The sequence below is a fragment of the Ornithorhynchus anatinus genome, chromosome 5 (genome assembly GCF_004115215.2).
Source record: "Ornithorhynchus anatinus isolate Pmale09 chromosome 5, mOrnAna1.pri.v4, whole genome shotgun sequence".
Classification (NCBI taxonomy): domain Eukaryota; kingdom Metazoa; phylum Chordata; class Mammalia; order Monotremata; family Ornithorhynchidae; genus Ornithorhynchus; species Ornithorhynchus anatinus.
In genome coordinates, this window is record NC_041732.1 from 15,703,173 (window position 1) to 15,719,840 (window position 16,668).

General features: G+C 52.9%; 1 protein-coding gene across 2 annotated transcripts in view; it reads left to right on the top strand.

Moving 5' to 3' along the window:
- Nucleotides 1-15,062, top strand: part of ADAMTSL3 (ADAMTS like 3) — a 349,633-nt gene extending 334,571 nt beyond the window's left edge. Inside the window, exons 23-28 of one of the 2 annotated variants that reach the window (XM_029066195.2) lie at nucleotides 3,267-3,449; nucleotides 3,736-3,852; nucleotides 4,300-4,512; nucleotides 9,394-9,793; nucleotides 11,174-11,388; nucleotides 14,731-15,062. In XM_029066195.2, coding sequence (XP_028922028.1) covers nucleotides 3,267-3,449; nucleotides 3,736-3,852; nucleotides 4,300-4,512; nucleotides 9,394-9,793; nucleotides 11,174-11,388; nucleotides 14,731-14,840 — 1,238 coding nt within the window. In that variant the 3' untranslated portion in view covers nucleotides 14,841-15,062. Of the gene's footprint in view, nucleotides 1-3,266; nucleotides 3,450-3,735; nucleotides 3,853-4,299; nucleotides 4,513-9,393; nucleotides 9,794-11,173; nucleotides 11,389-14,730 lie in introns of those variants that run through there. The other variant, XM_029066196.2, reaches the window with a different exon arrangement.
- Nucleotides 15,063-16,668: the final 1,606 nt, after the last annotated feature.

Genomic DNA, 16,668 nt, shown 5'->3' on the forward strand with positions numbered 1-16,668 from the left:
TCCAGAGTTTATTCCAGAGTGCAAACTGGAGTGTGAAAAATGTTAGTGGTAGTAAAAGTATTTATTTAGTGCTTACTGTGTGCAGGGAACTGGGCTAGAATTGTATGTTGGAGGATTTCTGGGACCATGTTTGGAAGGAGTTGGGGCAAGAATGATGATTCAAAAAAACACACACATAGACAGACACATGGACACACACACACACACGTGCAGAAAAGCATCCATGCACACCTCGCCAGCTCTCTGTCAAAGCATGGGCCCAGGTTGCAGCATGGTAAGCCTCACAGAGGGACATTATTCCGGTACAGACTGGGAAGACCCCAGGCCGGGCAGGCTCCAAGCTGCGGCCTAAAAGGAGCAGGAGGGAACGGAACTCTGAACCACCGATGGGCTCGAGGGCCAGGCTGAGGGCAGTGCATGTTCTGGGTCTTGGAAGCGTTTTGCATCTGCTCAGTGGGGGGCAGGGAGGGGGAGTAGGTCCCGGGGGTGGGCGATTTGTGGTGATAACTAATAATAATGTTGGTATTTGTTAAGCACTTACTATGTGCCGAGCACTAAGTGCTGGGGCAGACACAGGGGAATCAGGTTGTCCCACGTGGGGCTCACAGTCTTAATCCCCATTTTACAGGCGAGGTAATTGAGGCACAGAGAAGTTAAGTGACTTGCCCAAAGTCACACAGCTGACAAGTGGCAGAGCTGGGATTCAAACCCATGACCTCTGACTCCAAAGCCCATGCTCTTTCCACTGAGCCACGCTGCTTCTCCGAGCCACGCTGCCTGTCGTCTGGGGACAGGTGTGAGGGTCGGCACTGCGAGAGAGAAAGACCGGATTTCAGGGCTGGGTTTATATAACTTTATTCCGTGAGGCAAATTGAATTATTTGATCATTTTGGATTCGTCAAATTAAACTTTTCGGGAGGTGCCTTTCGGGAGGAATATCATTCTTTATTGATATTAGAGCTTCCCTATCGGGAGGAATATAATTACGCATTATTCGCATGTGGTGAAATACCTAGGTCCCATCCAAGAATGCTTCCCATCCTGGAGAAATTCGCTTATGCCTTGTTCACATGTGGTGAGGTATCTAGCTATCATCCATAAATGCTTTACATCTGGGAGGAATACATTTATACATTCCATGCCTATGGTGAAGTGCCCTAGTTACCAACCCCATGAGCTTTCAACGGGCCACTCACTCATCCCATGGCTCCTGACTTGGGGCAAGCAGAGCGGTCATCCCAAGGTCTGGGCAGAGGTGACTCACAGCCAGTCACTGCAAGTCTCTTTCTGCTGCCCAGAAATTCAGAGACCACAGGTATTTATTACTTGTGCTCCTAGGCCATTCCAGCTTCTCCAATCTCCACCCTCCCCCCACCTCCCCCCATACCTAATTTGATTGGCATGGGAGCGAGGGACACCTTCTGTATTCCTGGCTTGGGCTGTCAATCTAGCGGTTTTGGTTGCTGGGGCGGGATCCCGCCCGCACTTCTGAGTTCAGCCTTGCTGGCTCAGACAGTCACAAGGTAGCATTTGACCTTGGGGTGGGGGTACCCCGGTTCACCTTGAGTCACCAACTTCCACCTAGGCTGTGAACACACAGACAATGCTTTTCAGTGACATCACAAAACCTGATTCTCTCACAAGCCCTCCCGAGTGGAGCTGTTGAAAGGCGAAAAGCAATACTGAAATTAGGCAAGTTTTCTTCCCGGAAACCTAGGTCGTCCCGCATGCTCTGCCAGCCACCCAGTATAGTGTGATGATTTCATGGGAGGGGCTGGAGACCCAGCTCCTCAGGCCCCATTCCCAGCCTCTACCCTGTGGAGTGGGGGACAGAAACCCCCAGGATGAGGTCATTATCCTTCACCAGCCACTGGGGCTGTTGCCGCTGGGGAGACGGGGGATTATTATTATTTTTATGGTATTTGTTAAGCTCTTTCTATGAGTCAAGCACTGTTCTAAGCACTGGGGCAGATTCAAGTTAATCAGGTTTGATATAGTCCCTGTCCCACATGGGGCTTGCAGTCTAAAAAGGAGGGAGAACAGGTATTGGATCCCCATTTTACAGTTGAGGAAACTGAGGCACAGAGAAGTGAAGTTCATTCATTCATTCAATAGTATTTATTGAGCGCTTATTATGTGCAGAGCACTGTCCTAAGTGCTTGGAATGTACAAATCGGTAACAGATAGAGACAGTCCCTGCCCTTTGACAGGCTTACGGTCTAATCGGGGTGTAATTACAGTCTACATCGATTACAGTCTAATCGAAGTGACTTGCCCTAGGTCATACAGCAGGCAAGGGATGGACTCAGGATTAGAACCCCGATCCTCTGGCTCCCAGGCCCATGTTTCTTCCAGTAGAGCATGTTGCTGGGGCCCCAGTGTAATAATAATTACAGTAATAATGATGATGGTATTTGCTAAGTGCTTACTATATGCCAAGCACTGTTCTAAATGCTGGGGTAGATACAAGGTAATCAGGTTGCCAACGTGGGGCTCACAGTCTTAATGTCTATTTTACAGATGAGGTAACTGAGGCACACAGAAGTGAAGTGACTTGCCCGAAGTCACACAGCTGACAAGTGGCAGTGCCAGGATTAGAACCCACAACCTCTGACTCCCAAGCCCATGCTCTTGCCACTAAGTCACACTGCTTCATCATTACCGACTCTTTTTCCCCATCACCTTCAGCCCACCCACAGCTCTGCCGAAATGAGAGAGTCACAGAGGGCCAGACTCCCGCTCTTCCCAGGTTTCAGCCCCGCCTCCAGCCCTTGGTTCCCGTGCGCCTGCCCCAAGTTACCTCATCCCAGCATTCCCTGAGCTGTATATCCAAGATACAGCAGCTCTGATCTCTTGCAAAACAAATAAGATTCATTCATTCAGTAGTATTTACTGAGTGCTTACTATGTGCAGAGCACTGTACTAAGCACTTGATGGGCTGGGAACATCTGAAAATCATACCTAGCATTTATCCAGCATTCTTGTGTCCCTCCACTCCAACACAGCAAGGCAGTTTACCCACGTTATCGTGAAATCAACAGATGTTAGGGTTGTAGAGGGCCATCGCCGGCCCCTTTGCGAGGTTTCTCCTTGGTCATGCACTGCCAGACTTGATGCCAGCTCGCCCAATTCTGACACTCCTTGTCCCATCCTCGAGCACTCCGCTGACCAGGAACCAACCTCGTGCTTGGGCAATTGATGGATGCATGCAGTAGCGAGGCTGCCCTCTCCAGCAGCCTCCAGAGACTTTTTCGTTCCCTCCCCAGGGAAGCCTGAGCCCGAGGTGTCGTGGCTGAAGAGGGGAGGGTCCCTGAACAACAACACGATCCGGCTCCCCGATGGGGCCCTGCTGCTGCCGAACGCTTCCCGGAAGCACGAGGGGACATACGTGTGCACGGCTGCCAACGCTATGGGGAAGGCCGTGGCAGCCACCCGTCTTCGCTTGTCCGGTGAGGCGGGGATCCTGATAGGCACCCTCGAGCCGCCCGCTCTGGCGAGGGGCGTTTCCAATAGAGTTGGGGGGGCAGAAGTGGTCAGGAGCGGTTCTGAGCAGACAGCACGGGGCCGGACCGCACCGGATCGGCTCAGGTGAGCGGCAGTTCCGGTGCGTCCAGCTCCAGGGTGGAGCGGTCAGCCGCAGCATCACCACTTCCCTGGAGAAGGAACAGAGGGATCGAGTGAAGGGAACGGTCCTTCAAGACGCCCCTGTAACAAGTGTCGTCTTCTCTTCTGCAGATCCAAGAGAACCAGGCCCAAGAAAAGCGGCCCCCGGCAGAGACAGGAAGTGGGTTCTCATGGCTTCCAGCATCGGCACCAACATCACAGTGATGGCCGGGGAACTCCTCCGCATAGGTTTGTTAACGGTAACCTTCTGGGATTTGTTTGTCAGGAAGACTCTAGCACATTCGAGGTGATGAGGAAAAGAAAAACTATTGGGCTAAAAGTGCTTGTCGACACTGAGTCCAGATTACCTGCCCCGGGGTTTTCTGGGAACCCGAGGATGATGTGTCGAAGGACATTAAATGAACAATTCACAGCTGCGCAAAAAATTTTTCTCCCCTAATTCTGGGAAAGATTGAGGAGTTAGCGTGAGTGCAGAGGCCAGTTCGAGACTCCGGTGTCATCCTGTCCTGAATCCTGGCCACCCCGGTGGACAGTGAAGGACTCTGGCCGGCTCACAGAGAGGCAGCTTTGGGGATGGGGGAAGGGGGTGCTCCTGATCACGGGTCTCACCAGACTCACTGGGCTCCGGGACCCCTCTCTGGCATATTCTGACAGGTTGTTGTTGCCCATTTCTAGGTTGTCCCACACAGCCGCACCAGAGAAACACCATCCGTTGGTTCTTTAAAAACAGGCCTCTTGAGGAAGCGAGGGGTTTGAAGTACAGATTGTTGGCCAGGGGCCGAATCCTGGAGGTGGCTGCCCTCTCTCAGCCGTTTGCTGGACGGTACAGATGCTGGCCCGCCCGTGCCTCCAAGCCATTGTCTGCCTGGGTAAATGTCAGCCGTGAAGGTTTGTTGAAAATCTGGGGTCGAGGCCCCCCCTTCACAAGTTTCCTCTGCAGTCACCCAGGGCCGATGGCCCCGGTCGTCTCCTCGCCCCCTTCCATGGTTCCTTTGGCCCTGGATGGGGAGGCAGGGGAGGGTAACCTGGATTGTCCATTTTCTCCATCACCACCAGCTCAGGGTAAAGACCGGGGAGTGGGACGTCAGACTCACTCAGCCCTAACTGAGTTATCCAAGAGCCTGTGGTGCTACATATACTCTCCCACCGTCACCCCCCTCGGAGTGATCGCTGAGCCTCGAGGAACATCAGCCCCCCCAAAGGACACCTTTGGGCCGTCTGTGTCTGGGGTTGCTTTTCCCTCCCTGGAACCGTTAGAGTGATCTTGGTGACAACGCTGACCTGAACCACCCTCAATCATTCATTCATTCAATCGTATTTAATGAGTGCTTACTGTGTGCAGAGCACTGTACTAAGCGCTTGGGAAAGTACAATACAGCAGTAAAGAGAGACAATCCCTGCCCACAGTGAACTCACAGTCTAGAGGGGTCAGGCTAGAGAGCCAGTCCTGCTGGGTTGATGGCACGGCGACCTCAGGTCGGGCTTCAGCACAGCAGTAGAGCTGTTTAGCCCCCAGAGGCCGTAAGTGTGGGTGAGATTAGGGTCAGAAATCTTGGGATGGGATCACCTGAGTCACAGAGAGCCATGAAGCTCCCTCCAAGGAAGCGTTGGTGGTGAATGTGCTGGTCCAGCTTCTTGCTTCACCCCGACATCGATCCCATATAAAAGAAGCAGTTTGGCCTACAGGAAAGAGCCCGAACCTGGGAGTCAGAGGACCTGGCTTCTGATCCCAACTCCAAGTTCTGCTGCATGACCTTGGCCAAGTCACTTCACTTCTTTGGGCCTCACCTCATCTAATAATAATAATGTTGGTATTTGTTAAGCGCTTACTATGTGCAGAGCACTGTTCTAAGCGCTGGGGTAGACACAGGGGAATCAGGTTGTCCCACGTGGGGCTCACAGTCTTAATCCCCATTTTACAGTTGAGGGAACTGAGGCACCGAGAAGTTAAGTGACTTGCCCACAGTCACACAGCTGACAAATGGCAGATCTGGGATTCGAACTCATGAGCCCTGACTCCAAAGCCCGTGCTCTTTCCACTGCGCCACGCTGCATCTGTACACCAGGGATTAAGACTGTGAGCCCTATGTGGAACATAGATTGTGTCCCTCCTGATTATCTTGATTCTACCCCAGTGCTTAGAATAGTGTCTGGTATTAAGCACTTAACAAATACCATTAAAAAGGAAAAAAAAAAATCCATCCTCGGCCACCTAAGGCCGCCACTCACGGAGGTCTCATCATGGGGGCCGGCAAGAACTATGGAAGCGATTTTCGATGAGGAACAGATAGCGTGGGAAGTTGGAGGCCTCTCTAATCTAGCTCTGGCTCCAAGGCAGAGGGAAAGGAATTTTGCGAAAGGGAGTATCACCCAGGGAGTCCTGAATCATCAAGGGACAAATCTTTCCCATGGTGCCACTCCAACACTAGTCAGGAAGGCTCAGGCACTTGGAAATGATAATAATAATAATAATTGTATTTGTTAAGTGCTTACTATGTGCCAAGCACTGTTCTAAGCTCTGGGGTAGATACAAGGTAATCAGGTTGTCCCACGTGCGGCTCACAGTCTTAATCCCCATTTTACAGATGAGGGAACTAAGGCACAGAGAAGTTAAGCGGCTTGCCCAAAGTCACACAGCAGACGCGTGGCAGAGCCGGAATTAGAACCCACGTCCTCTGACTCCCAAGCCCATGCTCTTTCCACTGAGCCACACTGCTTCTCCAGTATAATGGTATTTGTTAAGCACTTACTGTGTGCCAAGCACTGTTCTAAGCTCTGGAGTAGATATAAGATAATCAGGTTGTCCCACTTGGGCCTCACAGTCTTAATCCACAATGTACAGATGAGGTAACTGAGGCACAGAAAAGTTAAGTGGCTTGCCCAAGGCCACACAGCAGACGTGTGGCAGAGCCGGGATTAGAACCCATGTCCTCTGACTCCAAAGACCGGGCTCTTTCCATTAAGCCACACTGCTTCTCGATTGGATCGCCCACCAATCCAATGGACAGAGGTTCCAATAGCCTCTCCCAGACCTAGAATTAGTCCCATACCCAATCCTACCAGTTTGGTCTGGGACCTTTGTGTGAGATTATCTCCTTCCTATCTCTCTTGTCACCATGGATGATAATAATAATAATGTTGGTATTTTTTAGTGCTTACTATGTGTAGAGCACTGTTCTAAGCGCTGGGGTAGATATAGGGTAATCAGGTTGTCCCATGTGAGGCTCACAGTTAATCCCCATTTTACAGATGAGGTAACTGAGGCACAGAGAAGTTAAGTGATTTGCCCACAGTCACACAGCTGACAAGTGACAGAGCCGGGATGTGAACCCATGACCTCTGACTCCCAAGCCCGGGCTCTTTCCACTGAGCCACGCTGCTTCTCTGGGGAAGTGGAAGAATTGGAAGGTGTTCCATTTTGAGGGTGAGCTAATATCTGTGTGGAAAGAGCACGGGCTTGGGAGTCAAAGGTCATGGGTTCTAATCCCGGTTCTGCCGCTTGCCAGCTGTGTGACTTTTGGGCAAGTCACTTACTTGCACATAGTAAGCGCTTAACAAATACCACCATTATTATTATTATTATTATTATTATTATCTGTGAGCACAATCAGTCTTTGAGGTCAACAGCTTCAAAGCAGCATGGGCTAGTGGTTTGAGTTTGGGCTTGGGAATCAGAGGATCGGGGTTTTAATCCCGGCTCTGTCAACCGTTTGCTGCATGAACTTGGGCAAGTCGCTTAACTTCTCTGTAACTCAGTTTCCTCATCTGTAAATTGGGGATTAAATCCTACTCCCTCCTCCTTAGACCATGAGCCCCATGTGATACAACTGGGGCTGATAAACTTCTATACCCATTGGTTAGAACAGTGCTTGACGCATATTAAGCCCTTTACAAATGCCATAAAAAGTCCATTAAACAGTTCACGCTGGGTTCAAAATTCAGACAGCAGTGGGTAACTCTGCTTCAGAAGAACATCTCGTGAAAATATGGCCACGTAAGACACACAGACAATACTCACTTTGCCATCTCTGTGGCTGCCGCTCTCCGTGTCTGGGAATTTTTGGCTGGAGCTGCACTCTAGTGTTTTCTCCGGAAACTGCTGCAAAGTCGACATTCACATCCACCATAGTGGCTGCTGAGGAGGAGGATTGTTCCTTCCCTTTACTTCTCCTCCTCCAGGCAGAGCTGTGGCTCCCAAGGACTTTGTGATGCCCCTTTGACCCCAGGGATCCGGACTTCCCCTCTCCCTTGCTCAATGCCAGTAGCGACCACTGGCAGTGGCAGTGGGAGCCAGTGTTGAAGGCTGCACTGGTGGGACAGAGGGAGACCAGAATGCTACAAACCATTTCACCATTCCCCACTGAAGACTGGCATTTGGTTGAATTGGTCAGGCACCCGTTCAGGGCCATCTAGGCAGCCCGGCCCAGACAGCCTGCAGGCCTTCCAAGTGGTGAACATCCTTATAGTGGGGCTGCGGCTTGGCTGGGGCTGGGGTGACTGGGTCTGTGCTGGACTGGGACTGGACTGGGCTGAGGCTGGGTTGGGCTGGGGCTGGGCTGAGGCTGTGAGCAAAAGATCGAGGGAGACAATGTCTCACCAGGCCCACAGTTCCCAGGCCTGAGGGAAGGGCAGGGAAACCAGAGTCCGGGAGAGGGGGACCTAGTTTATGGAGCGGGAAAGGAGACCTCTCACTCACCAGTCTCCAAATGAGTGGTGGGATTGGACCATGAAGGAAATGGCATTTCTGGACTATTTCCGCAGCACCGTACCCTGACCCGACCCTGCCTGCACCGAGTTTGGATGGTGACTCCCAAAAGGTTGATTTTCCCCGGGACTCCCAGGCTGCCCAGACCTCGAATCTTCAAGCCCCAAAGTCTCCAATGAAGTCCCACCCTCTTGGCTACCTCCCTGGGGCTGACAGATCCGAAAACAGAAGCCAAGGCTCCCATGGGGGAGGGGCGGAGGCGTAAACTAAACACTTTGTCCCTGCTGAGAGTCGGCTGCAGGCACATCTGGGAGTCATCAGTCACCCTTGCTTATTTCAGAGCCGTCTGGCTCCTTCCAGGATTCCAAACACAGCCACTGGGGCAGGGAAGGCAATAGACTTTGGGAAAAGCACTGGTCCAGAGATGGGGCCTGGTGGTGACGTCTACCTCTCCCAGATGGGAGCCCCGGGCAGAACTCCACCTAGAACTAATTATGGGGGTGGATTTAGACACCCCACCTAGCATGTGAAACGAGGCTTGGGATTGTGAGGGGAGCTGGATTAAAAAGGTGCAAACTCTCCTCCACTGCTCTGCCCTTTGACCTTTAACCCCTGCCATAGCCTCTGCTCCGGCCCCTGGCCCCCGGTCCACACCCTGACCCCTGCTCTGGCCTCCGTCCTCTGCTCTGACCTCCAGTCCCTGCTGCAGCCAATTAACCTCCCCTTTCCTCCCACCGAGCCTAGGGGTAGAAGATGGTTCAAGAATCCCAACCACTCCCATCTACCCCACTATTTATCTGCTGGCTACATGAAGCTTGTGGCTGTTATTTGAAGCTCCAAGCCTTTTTCCAAGTCCCCTGGCAGCCCGGCCAGCCCTCTTCATTCCTGCAGGGAGCAGGACTCAAAAATTATCCTGTGTGCTGCCCACAGCCCGGGGAAACGGAGAAGGGTTAAAGAGCTGGTGGCCCAGGATGGCCCTTCCTGGGGCCCCATCTGGGGCCATGGGCCGAGGCCAGAAAGACTGTCTTTCTACGGGCAGTGCTGACTTTCTTCTTCCTCACCAGAATCCTGGTGGGAGGCGGGGGAATGGACCCACTGCTCCGTCTCCTGTGGCCGCTGGGGGACCCGCGTCCGAAGACCCCGGTGTGTGTCCTCCAAGGGCCGGGAAGCCAACGAAACCTCCTGCGACCCCCTCCGGAAGCCGCCGCCCAGCCTTCAGCCCTGCAACCTCCAGGGTTGCCCCGTCGGGGACGTCAATCCCGTCAGGGGAGTCGGCCCCACGATGGATGTCGTCCCCACTCTGGATGTAAGTCCTACCTTGGATGTCAGTTCCTCCCTGGACGTCGGCCCCTCCATCGATGTCGGCCCCGCCGTGGACGTGACTCCTACCGTGAATGTCAGCCCCACCGTGGACGTCAGCCCCGGCAGGAATGTTGGCCCCACCACGGACGTCGATCCCTCTAGGTATGTCAGCCCCCGGTGTCTGCACCACCAGATCACCTGCCTGGCTCCTGCTCTGGGGGAGTGAGCACTCTTTGCCCACCCCTCAGCGACCCCCTGAGGGGCCCCGCTCCTCAGCTGCAACACGGCATCTCAGTACTTGCCCCCAGGCTGACCCAGGCTGGGCTCTGGGCAGCCGGCCTGTCACCCTAGCCGGCACAGGATGCTAACAGTTGGCTTTGGCTCTAGGGAGGCTGCTGACAGGCTGGCAGCTGGTGATCTACCTGCCCACTATCAGGTCACCCTGGTGTGGCCTTGAGGTTTTCTGGCCTAAACGCTCTTCCCTCCCACCGCAATATGCGATAACTCAAAGAAGTGACCACCTGGCAAAGAGTGCCAAGGTCACTGGTCCAATGACTCGGACAGGGAGGCAGGGGATCAATCAGGGAAGGCCGCATGAGGGAGGTGGCACTTTGACAGTGGGTCTCTCCTTTGAGACACAACGCCCTTAGCAGCCGCCACCCGCCACCCGGTTCCCAGCTCTCTTGTGTCCAGTAATCTGGGCTCCACGTTCATCTCCTGCAGAGCTGTTTCCTGTCTGCCCTGCCCAAGTTATAATACTAATAACTTTGGTATCTGTTACACGCTTCCTTTGTGCCAAGCACTGTACTGAGCGCTGGGGTAGATATAAGCTAATAAAGTCAGACACAGGCCCTGACCCGCATGGGGTTCACAGTCTTAGGTAGGAGGGGAAACAGGTAATGAATCCCCATTTTACAGGTGAGGAAACTGAGACCCAGAGAAGTCAAATGACTTGCCCAAGGTCACACAGCAGGCAAGTGGATTAGATGGGATTAGAACCCAGGTCTCCTGATGCTCAAGCCTGAGCTCTTTCCACTAGGCCATGCTGCCAGCTATTTCAGTGAGCAACAACCATCCCCATGGATTTCCTATCTAGGGAATCATGTTGAACACCAGCAGAATCTCCCAGCCTTTGCCCGGGGCAGACAGGCCATGCTTTCTACATCTCCCTTTCCTTCTCTGCCTCCACCCCTGCTCTCCTCTCCCCAGGCACACCTTCTTCCTTTCCTCCACTTCTTCCTGAGGCTCTGTCTCTCTCTTCCCCCACCCTGACCCTCACTCCGCCCTCAGGCCCGCACCTACTGTCCACCACCCACCTCCCCTTCTCATCAGCCTCGATGCCTGCCGGCCCCCATCCCCACAGTCTAGACCTCTTCAGCTCTCACCCAGCCCCAAGACTAGACCATGACCAAGCCAAGCCATGGAAGTTTCCCGCTGTGGCTATGTCTGCAACTCATGACCATGTCCTTGGCCCTGTGCTCCGGGGTTGGCTGAACTCTGGGAGCGGGTGTCATCGCTCACACTGGATCTCTGTCCCCACAGCTCCATATCTGGGAGAAGATGTGCACCTGGAACGTGCGCCGGGGCCTGGCGGACTGGACCGTGGAGGCCCTGCACGGCCTCCTGCGGCCGCGGCTTTCAGTCACGGAGGGTGGACTGTGTCCTGGTGAGGAGCAGCCAGCGTGTGGCCGACCAGCACTGCACTGGGAAGGAAAAACCGGATGCCCAACGACCCTGTCGGGGGATGTCCTGTGGCGGTAAGAACCCCTCTGGGTCCCACGGTGATGCAAAGCCCATCCTGGGAAGCTGGGGATACCCACACCCTCCCACAGGGCCCCGGGGACTCTGCCTGGCACAATCAAGCCACCTCCCAGACAAGCTGAGAGGTCTTCTGGCCCGTTCTGGCCTCAGTGGCTTTCTGGCGGTGGGGCGGGCTTGGGGAAACTCCAGGGCCTCCTCAGGCTAGTGTCATTCCCCTTAAGGGCTGCACTGCTGTAGATTCTTGGTAGATGAGGTGAGTTTTTTTTGTTTAGGGGTGTGTGGTGGTATCTGTTAAGCACTTACTATGTGCCAGGCCCTGTATTCATTCATTCAATCCTATTTATTGAGCACTTACTGTGTGCAGAGCACTGTACTATGCACTTGGTAGAGTATAATACAACAATAAACAGACACATTCCCTGTCCACAATGAGCTTACAGCCTAGGGCCGGTGGGGGAGACCAGTGTCAATAACAAATATAGACATTAGAGATATGTATATAAGTACTGTGGGATTGGGGTTGGGGAAGAACAAAGAGCAAGTCGGGGTGACACAGAGGGAGTGGGAGAAGAGGAAAGGGGAGGCTTAGGGAAGGCCTCTTGGTGGAGATGTGCCCTCAATAAAGCTTTGAAGGAGGGGAGAGTTATTGTCCAGATTTGAGGAGGGAGGGCATTCCAGGCTAGAGACAGGACGTGGGCTAGGAGTCAGCGGCGAGACAGGCGAGATGGAAGCAAAGTGAGATGGTTAGCATTAGAGGAGCAAACTGGGTGAATGGTTGTAATAGGAGAGTAGCGAGGTGAGCTAGGAGCAGGCAAGGTGATAGAGTAAAGCCAATGGTGAGGAGTTTTTATTTGATGCGGAAGCGGGTGGGCAACCACTGAAGTTTTTTGAGATGTGGGGAAACATGTCCTGAACATTTTTGTGGAAATATGATCCAGGCAGCAGAGTGAAGTATAGACTACGAAGTATAGACTCCCTCATCGAATCCTTCTCAACCACTCAGCTGCCTTTGTCATTGTGGACTACCAGCTTCTCCTGAAAACGTTATCCTACCTTGGCTTCACTAACTCTGTCTTCTCCTGGTCATCCTTTTATCTCTCTGGCCTTTCGTTTTCAGTCTCCTTCATGGGCTCCTCCTTTGCCTCCCACCCCCTAACTGTGGGGTTCCCTCAAGGTTCAGTTCTTGGTCCCCTTCTATTTTCCATCTACACCCATTCCCTTAGAGAACTCATTTGCTTCCATGGCTTCAACTACCACCTCTTTGTGGATGATACCCAAATCTACATCTCCAGCCCTGATCTCTCTCCCTCTCTGCATTCTTGCATTTTCTCCTGCCTTCAAGACATCTCTACTTGGATGCCCTCCCATCACCTCAAGCTAAACATGTCCAAAACAGAACTCCTTATCTTCACATACAAACCCTGTCCTCCCACTGACTTTCCCATCACTGTAGGTTGCACCACCATCCTTCCTGTCTCGCAATCCCATAACCTTGGCATCATCCTCGACTCCTCTCTCTCATTCATCCTCATAGTCAATCCATCACTAAATTCTGTCAGTCCCACCTTCACAACACACATCGCTGAAATCTGACATTTGCTCTCCATCCAAACTGCTAAAATTACTCATCCTATCCTGCCTGAGTTACAGCATCAGCCTCCTTGCTGACCTCCCGGCCTCCTGTCTCTCCCCACTCCAGTCCATACTTCCCTCTATTGCTCTGGTTTTTTTCTACAAAAACACTCAGGGCATGTAACACCACTCCTCAAAAAACTCCAGTGTTTGCCCATCCACCTCCATATCAAACAAAAACTCGTCACCATTGGCTTTAAAGCACTCCACCACCTTGCCTTCTCTTACCTCACTTCGCTACTCTCCAACTACAAACCAATCTGCCCACTTGTGCCTCCATCTTGTCTATCTCACCACTGACCCCTAGCCCACGTCCTCTCTCTGGCCTGGAACACCCTCCCTCCTCAAATCCCACAGATAATTACTCTCCCCTCCTTCAAAGCCATATTGAAGGCACATCTCCACCAAGAGGCCTTCCCTGACTAAACCCCCTTTTTCTCTTCTCCCACTCTCTTCTACGCTGCCTTGACTTGCTCCCTTTGTTCCTTCCTGCTCCCCGCTCCACAGCACTTATGTACATTTCTGTAATTCATTTATTTGTATTGATATTTGTCTCCCCACCTCTAGACTGTAAGCTTGTTGTAGACAGGGAATGTGTCTGTTTATTGTTGTGCTGTACTCTCCCAAGTGCTTAGTATAGTGCTCTGCACACAGTAAGTGCTCAATCAATAAGATTGATTGAATGAATAAATGAACGACTGAAGTGGAGACAGGAGACTTGGAGCAAGGAGGCTGATGAAGTAACACAGGTAGGATAGAATGTGTGGCTATATTAATAATTATGGTATTTGTTAAGCGCATAGTATGTGCCAAGCACTGTTCTAAGCACTTGGAGAGGAAAGGGCAGATTTAACGATGTTGTGAAGGTGGGACCAACAGGATTTAGTGATGGGTTGAATATGTGGGTTGAATGAGAGAGAGGAATCAAGGATAATGGCAATGTTACGGGCTTGTGAGACAGAAAGGACGGGGGTGCCTTCTACAATGATGGAAAGTAAGGGGAAGGATGGGTTTTTGGTGAGAAGGTTAAGGAGTTCTGTTTTGGACTTGTTAAACTTGAGGTGATGGGAGGAACTCCAAGTAGAGATGCCTTGAAGGCAGGAAGAAATGCAAGACTGCAGAGAGGGAGAGAGATCTGGGCTGGAGATGTAGATTTGGGTATCATCCACACAGAGGTGGTAGTTGAAGACATGGGAGAGAATGAGGGAGTGGGTGAAGATGGAGGATAGAAGGGGACCCAGAATTGAAACTTGAGGGACCCCTACAGTTAGGGGGTGGAAGGCAGTGTTCCCCACTGTACTAGGCATTGCGGTAGATATAAGCTAATCAGGTTTAATACAGTCCCTGTCCCACATGGGGGACACAGTTCTAATACCCATTTTACAGATAAGGTAACTGAAGCACAGAGTAGTGAAGTAACTTACCCAAGGTCACGCACAACAGACAAGTGGAGGAACAGGGATTTGAATCCATGTCCTCTGACTCCCAGGCTGGTGCTCTTTCCACTAAGCTTCTCATGGAAATTTCCCTAGGAAGGACTGGAGTTGGGGGAAGGGAGCAGGAGGAGAGAAGGAGGAAGCCACTGGGCTCCAGATCTCAGGGGGTTTCTAATCCGTCCCTTCCCAAGGGCCCTGATTTCCGCCCGAGCAGGTGAAGGTGGGAGCCCGCTCAGTGACACGGACCTGCTTCTCGGTGTTCCTTTTCAGAGGGAGAGTGCAAGGACACAACTCATTACTGCACATTCGTGAAACACCTCAAGCTGTGCCCGATAGCCCTGTACCGACAGAAATGCTGCCAGTCGTGCCGGGAAGCCTGACGGTCTGGGGGGCAGTGCTCCGTGCCGCCGTGGAGAGGGGGGCGGCAGCCAGCCCAGAAGGATGCTCTTGTAAATAAGACTCCCGACTTCCCAGAAAAATGGCGGCCTAGTCCCAACTACGCGGTGCCTCTGGTGGACACGCTACGGGTGTCACTGGGGAGAGATTTCCAGCCACGTCTCCATGGTCCACCTTTTCATACACAAAATACATTTCTGGCGGGGTGAGGCGGCACCTGATCCACTGAGCTCTCCGGGCCCCGTCCGTCCTGCATGACCCGGCGGCTTCAGACCCCAGGGCCTGGTACAGCTCCCCCGTGAAGGCTGGGGACTGGGAAACCTGGCGTCCCTCTTGCTGCCTCAGCATTTTGGCCCGTTTCCCCGTACCTCTGGGGTCAGAAGAGCCATGGTCAGGGCTGTCTGCCTTTTCACCAAGAGTCCGGGTCTGACTCGGAGTCAACAGCGAGGCCCGGGGAAAGTTTCCTGGAGCCCGGCTCTTGCCCGGCCGGGCCATCCCATTGAGGCGGGCCAGTGCTGGGGTGTGTGAGTCCCCTGGGAAGGGTGGAGAGAGGGACTTTGGCTGGACCCAGGCTGCCAGAGATCTCAGTTGGCTCTGGGAGGGCAGCTCCTCTCCAGCCTCTCCAGCCTCTCTAGCCGGTCCTAAGACTAGGTTTCCTTGGGAGAGCTGGGAATGGACCGCTGGAGACCACTGGGGAAATGGGATGTGGAACTGGGATTGGCAGCTGGGGCTGGCTGCCCTGCTGACCCTCTGACCCCCCAGTCCAGAGTGGTTCAGCTCCATCGAGGAGGAGGGCCACAGAGGGAGAGGGAGATGAGTTCATCTCCATCTTGGAGAGGGATCTCAGCTTTCTCCCCACCAGCTCAGGGTGAGGAGGGAGGTGGGGAGGAAGTGGGGGAGGGAGGAAGGGAGGGAGGGATAAGGGGACATGGAGGGATAAGGGGACATGGAGGGGGGACCACTGAGACTGGAGGGATTGGACAGGCCCTCTGTGCCCCCTTCCCACTTTCACTGGTTAGCGCTGTGGGGAGGGAAAGAGATGGATAAAGGCCCAGTCACCCAGTCTTCCGAGAAGAGATCAGTTCCTCTCCAGGGGCAGCAGGGAGGATGGGAAGGCGGGAGGGCAGACACGAGGCCTCTGATCTTCGGCCAGCAGGTCATCAGGCAGTCAGCATGGTCTTAGGCAGCCCAGCTCGTGAAGAAAGCCCAGGTCCCCCTCACCCTGGTTTGGCATTTTTGTGATTTGGACAAGCACTACTGAACCCCGGGGGTTGGGGAGGAAGTCGGAGGGGTTACCAGCTGGGGGTGGGCCCTGGGGGAGCCGGGAGCGTTGCTCCAGACTCTACGCCTTTCAGTGGGGACTGAGACTTGGTGGGCGGGCCAGGCTTTTAAGTTAAAAGGAAAATCTCATGTAAAATAATACTTTTGTACATATTTATTGTCTGATTTTTAAAGTGCAATATTGTGTTTTTGTACAGTGTGTAATAAAGATTATGGGACATATATTTTTCTTATTACCAAAATTTCATATGAAAAGATTTTTCCTTCTTGTATTGAAAGTTTTAAAGTTAACTGCTAGCACCCCTCCCTTGCTCTTACTGTGTTGTCTGGGGTTCCGCCTGCCCCCTTACCCCGATGTCCCCTCTCACCGCCCCCCCGCATCTCGCCAGGAGGAAGCCGCCACGCCGCCAGCATCCATCCCATTGCAATGACATTTCCGTGCAGCGCCTCATCCCGCCAATTCCGTAACGTAAGGGGTTTGCCATTTATCTCTCATAAACGTAGCGTCGGTATTTCAGAAATAAAATGACT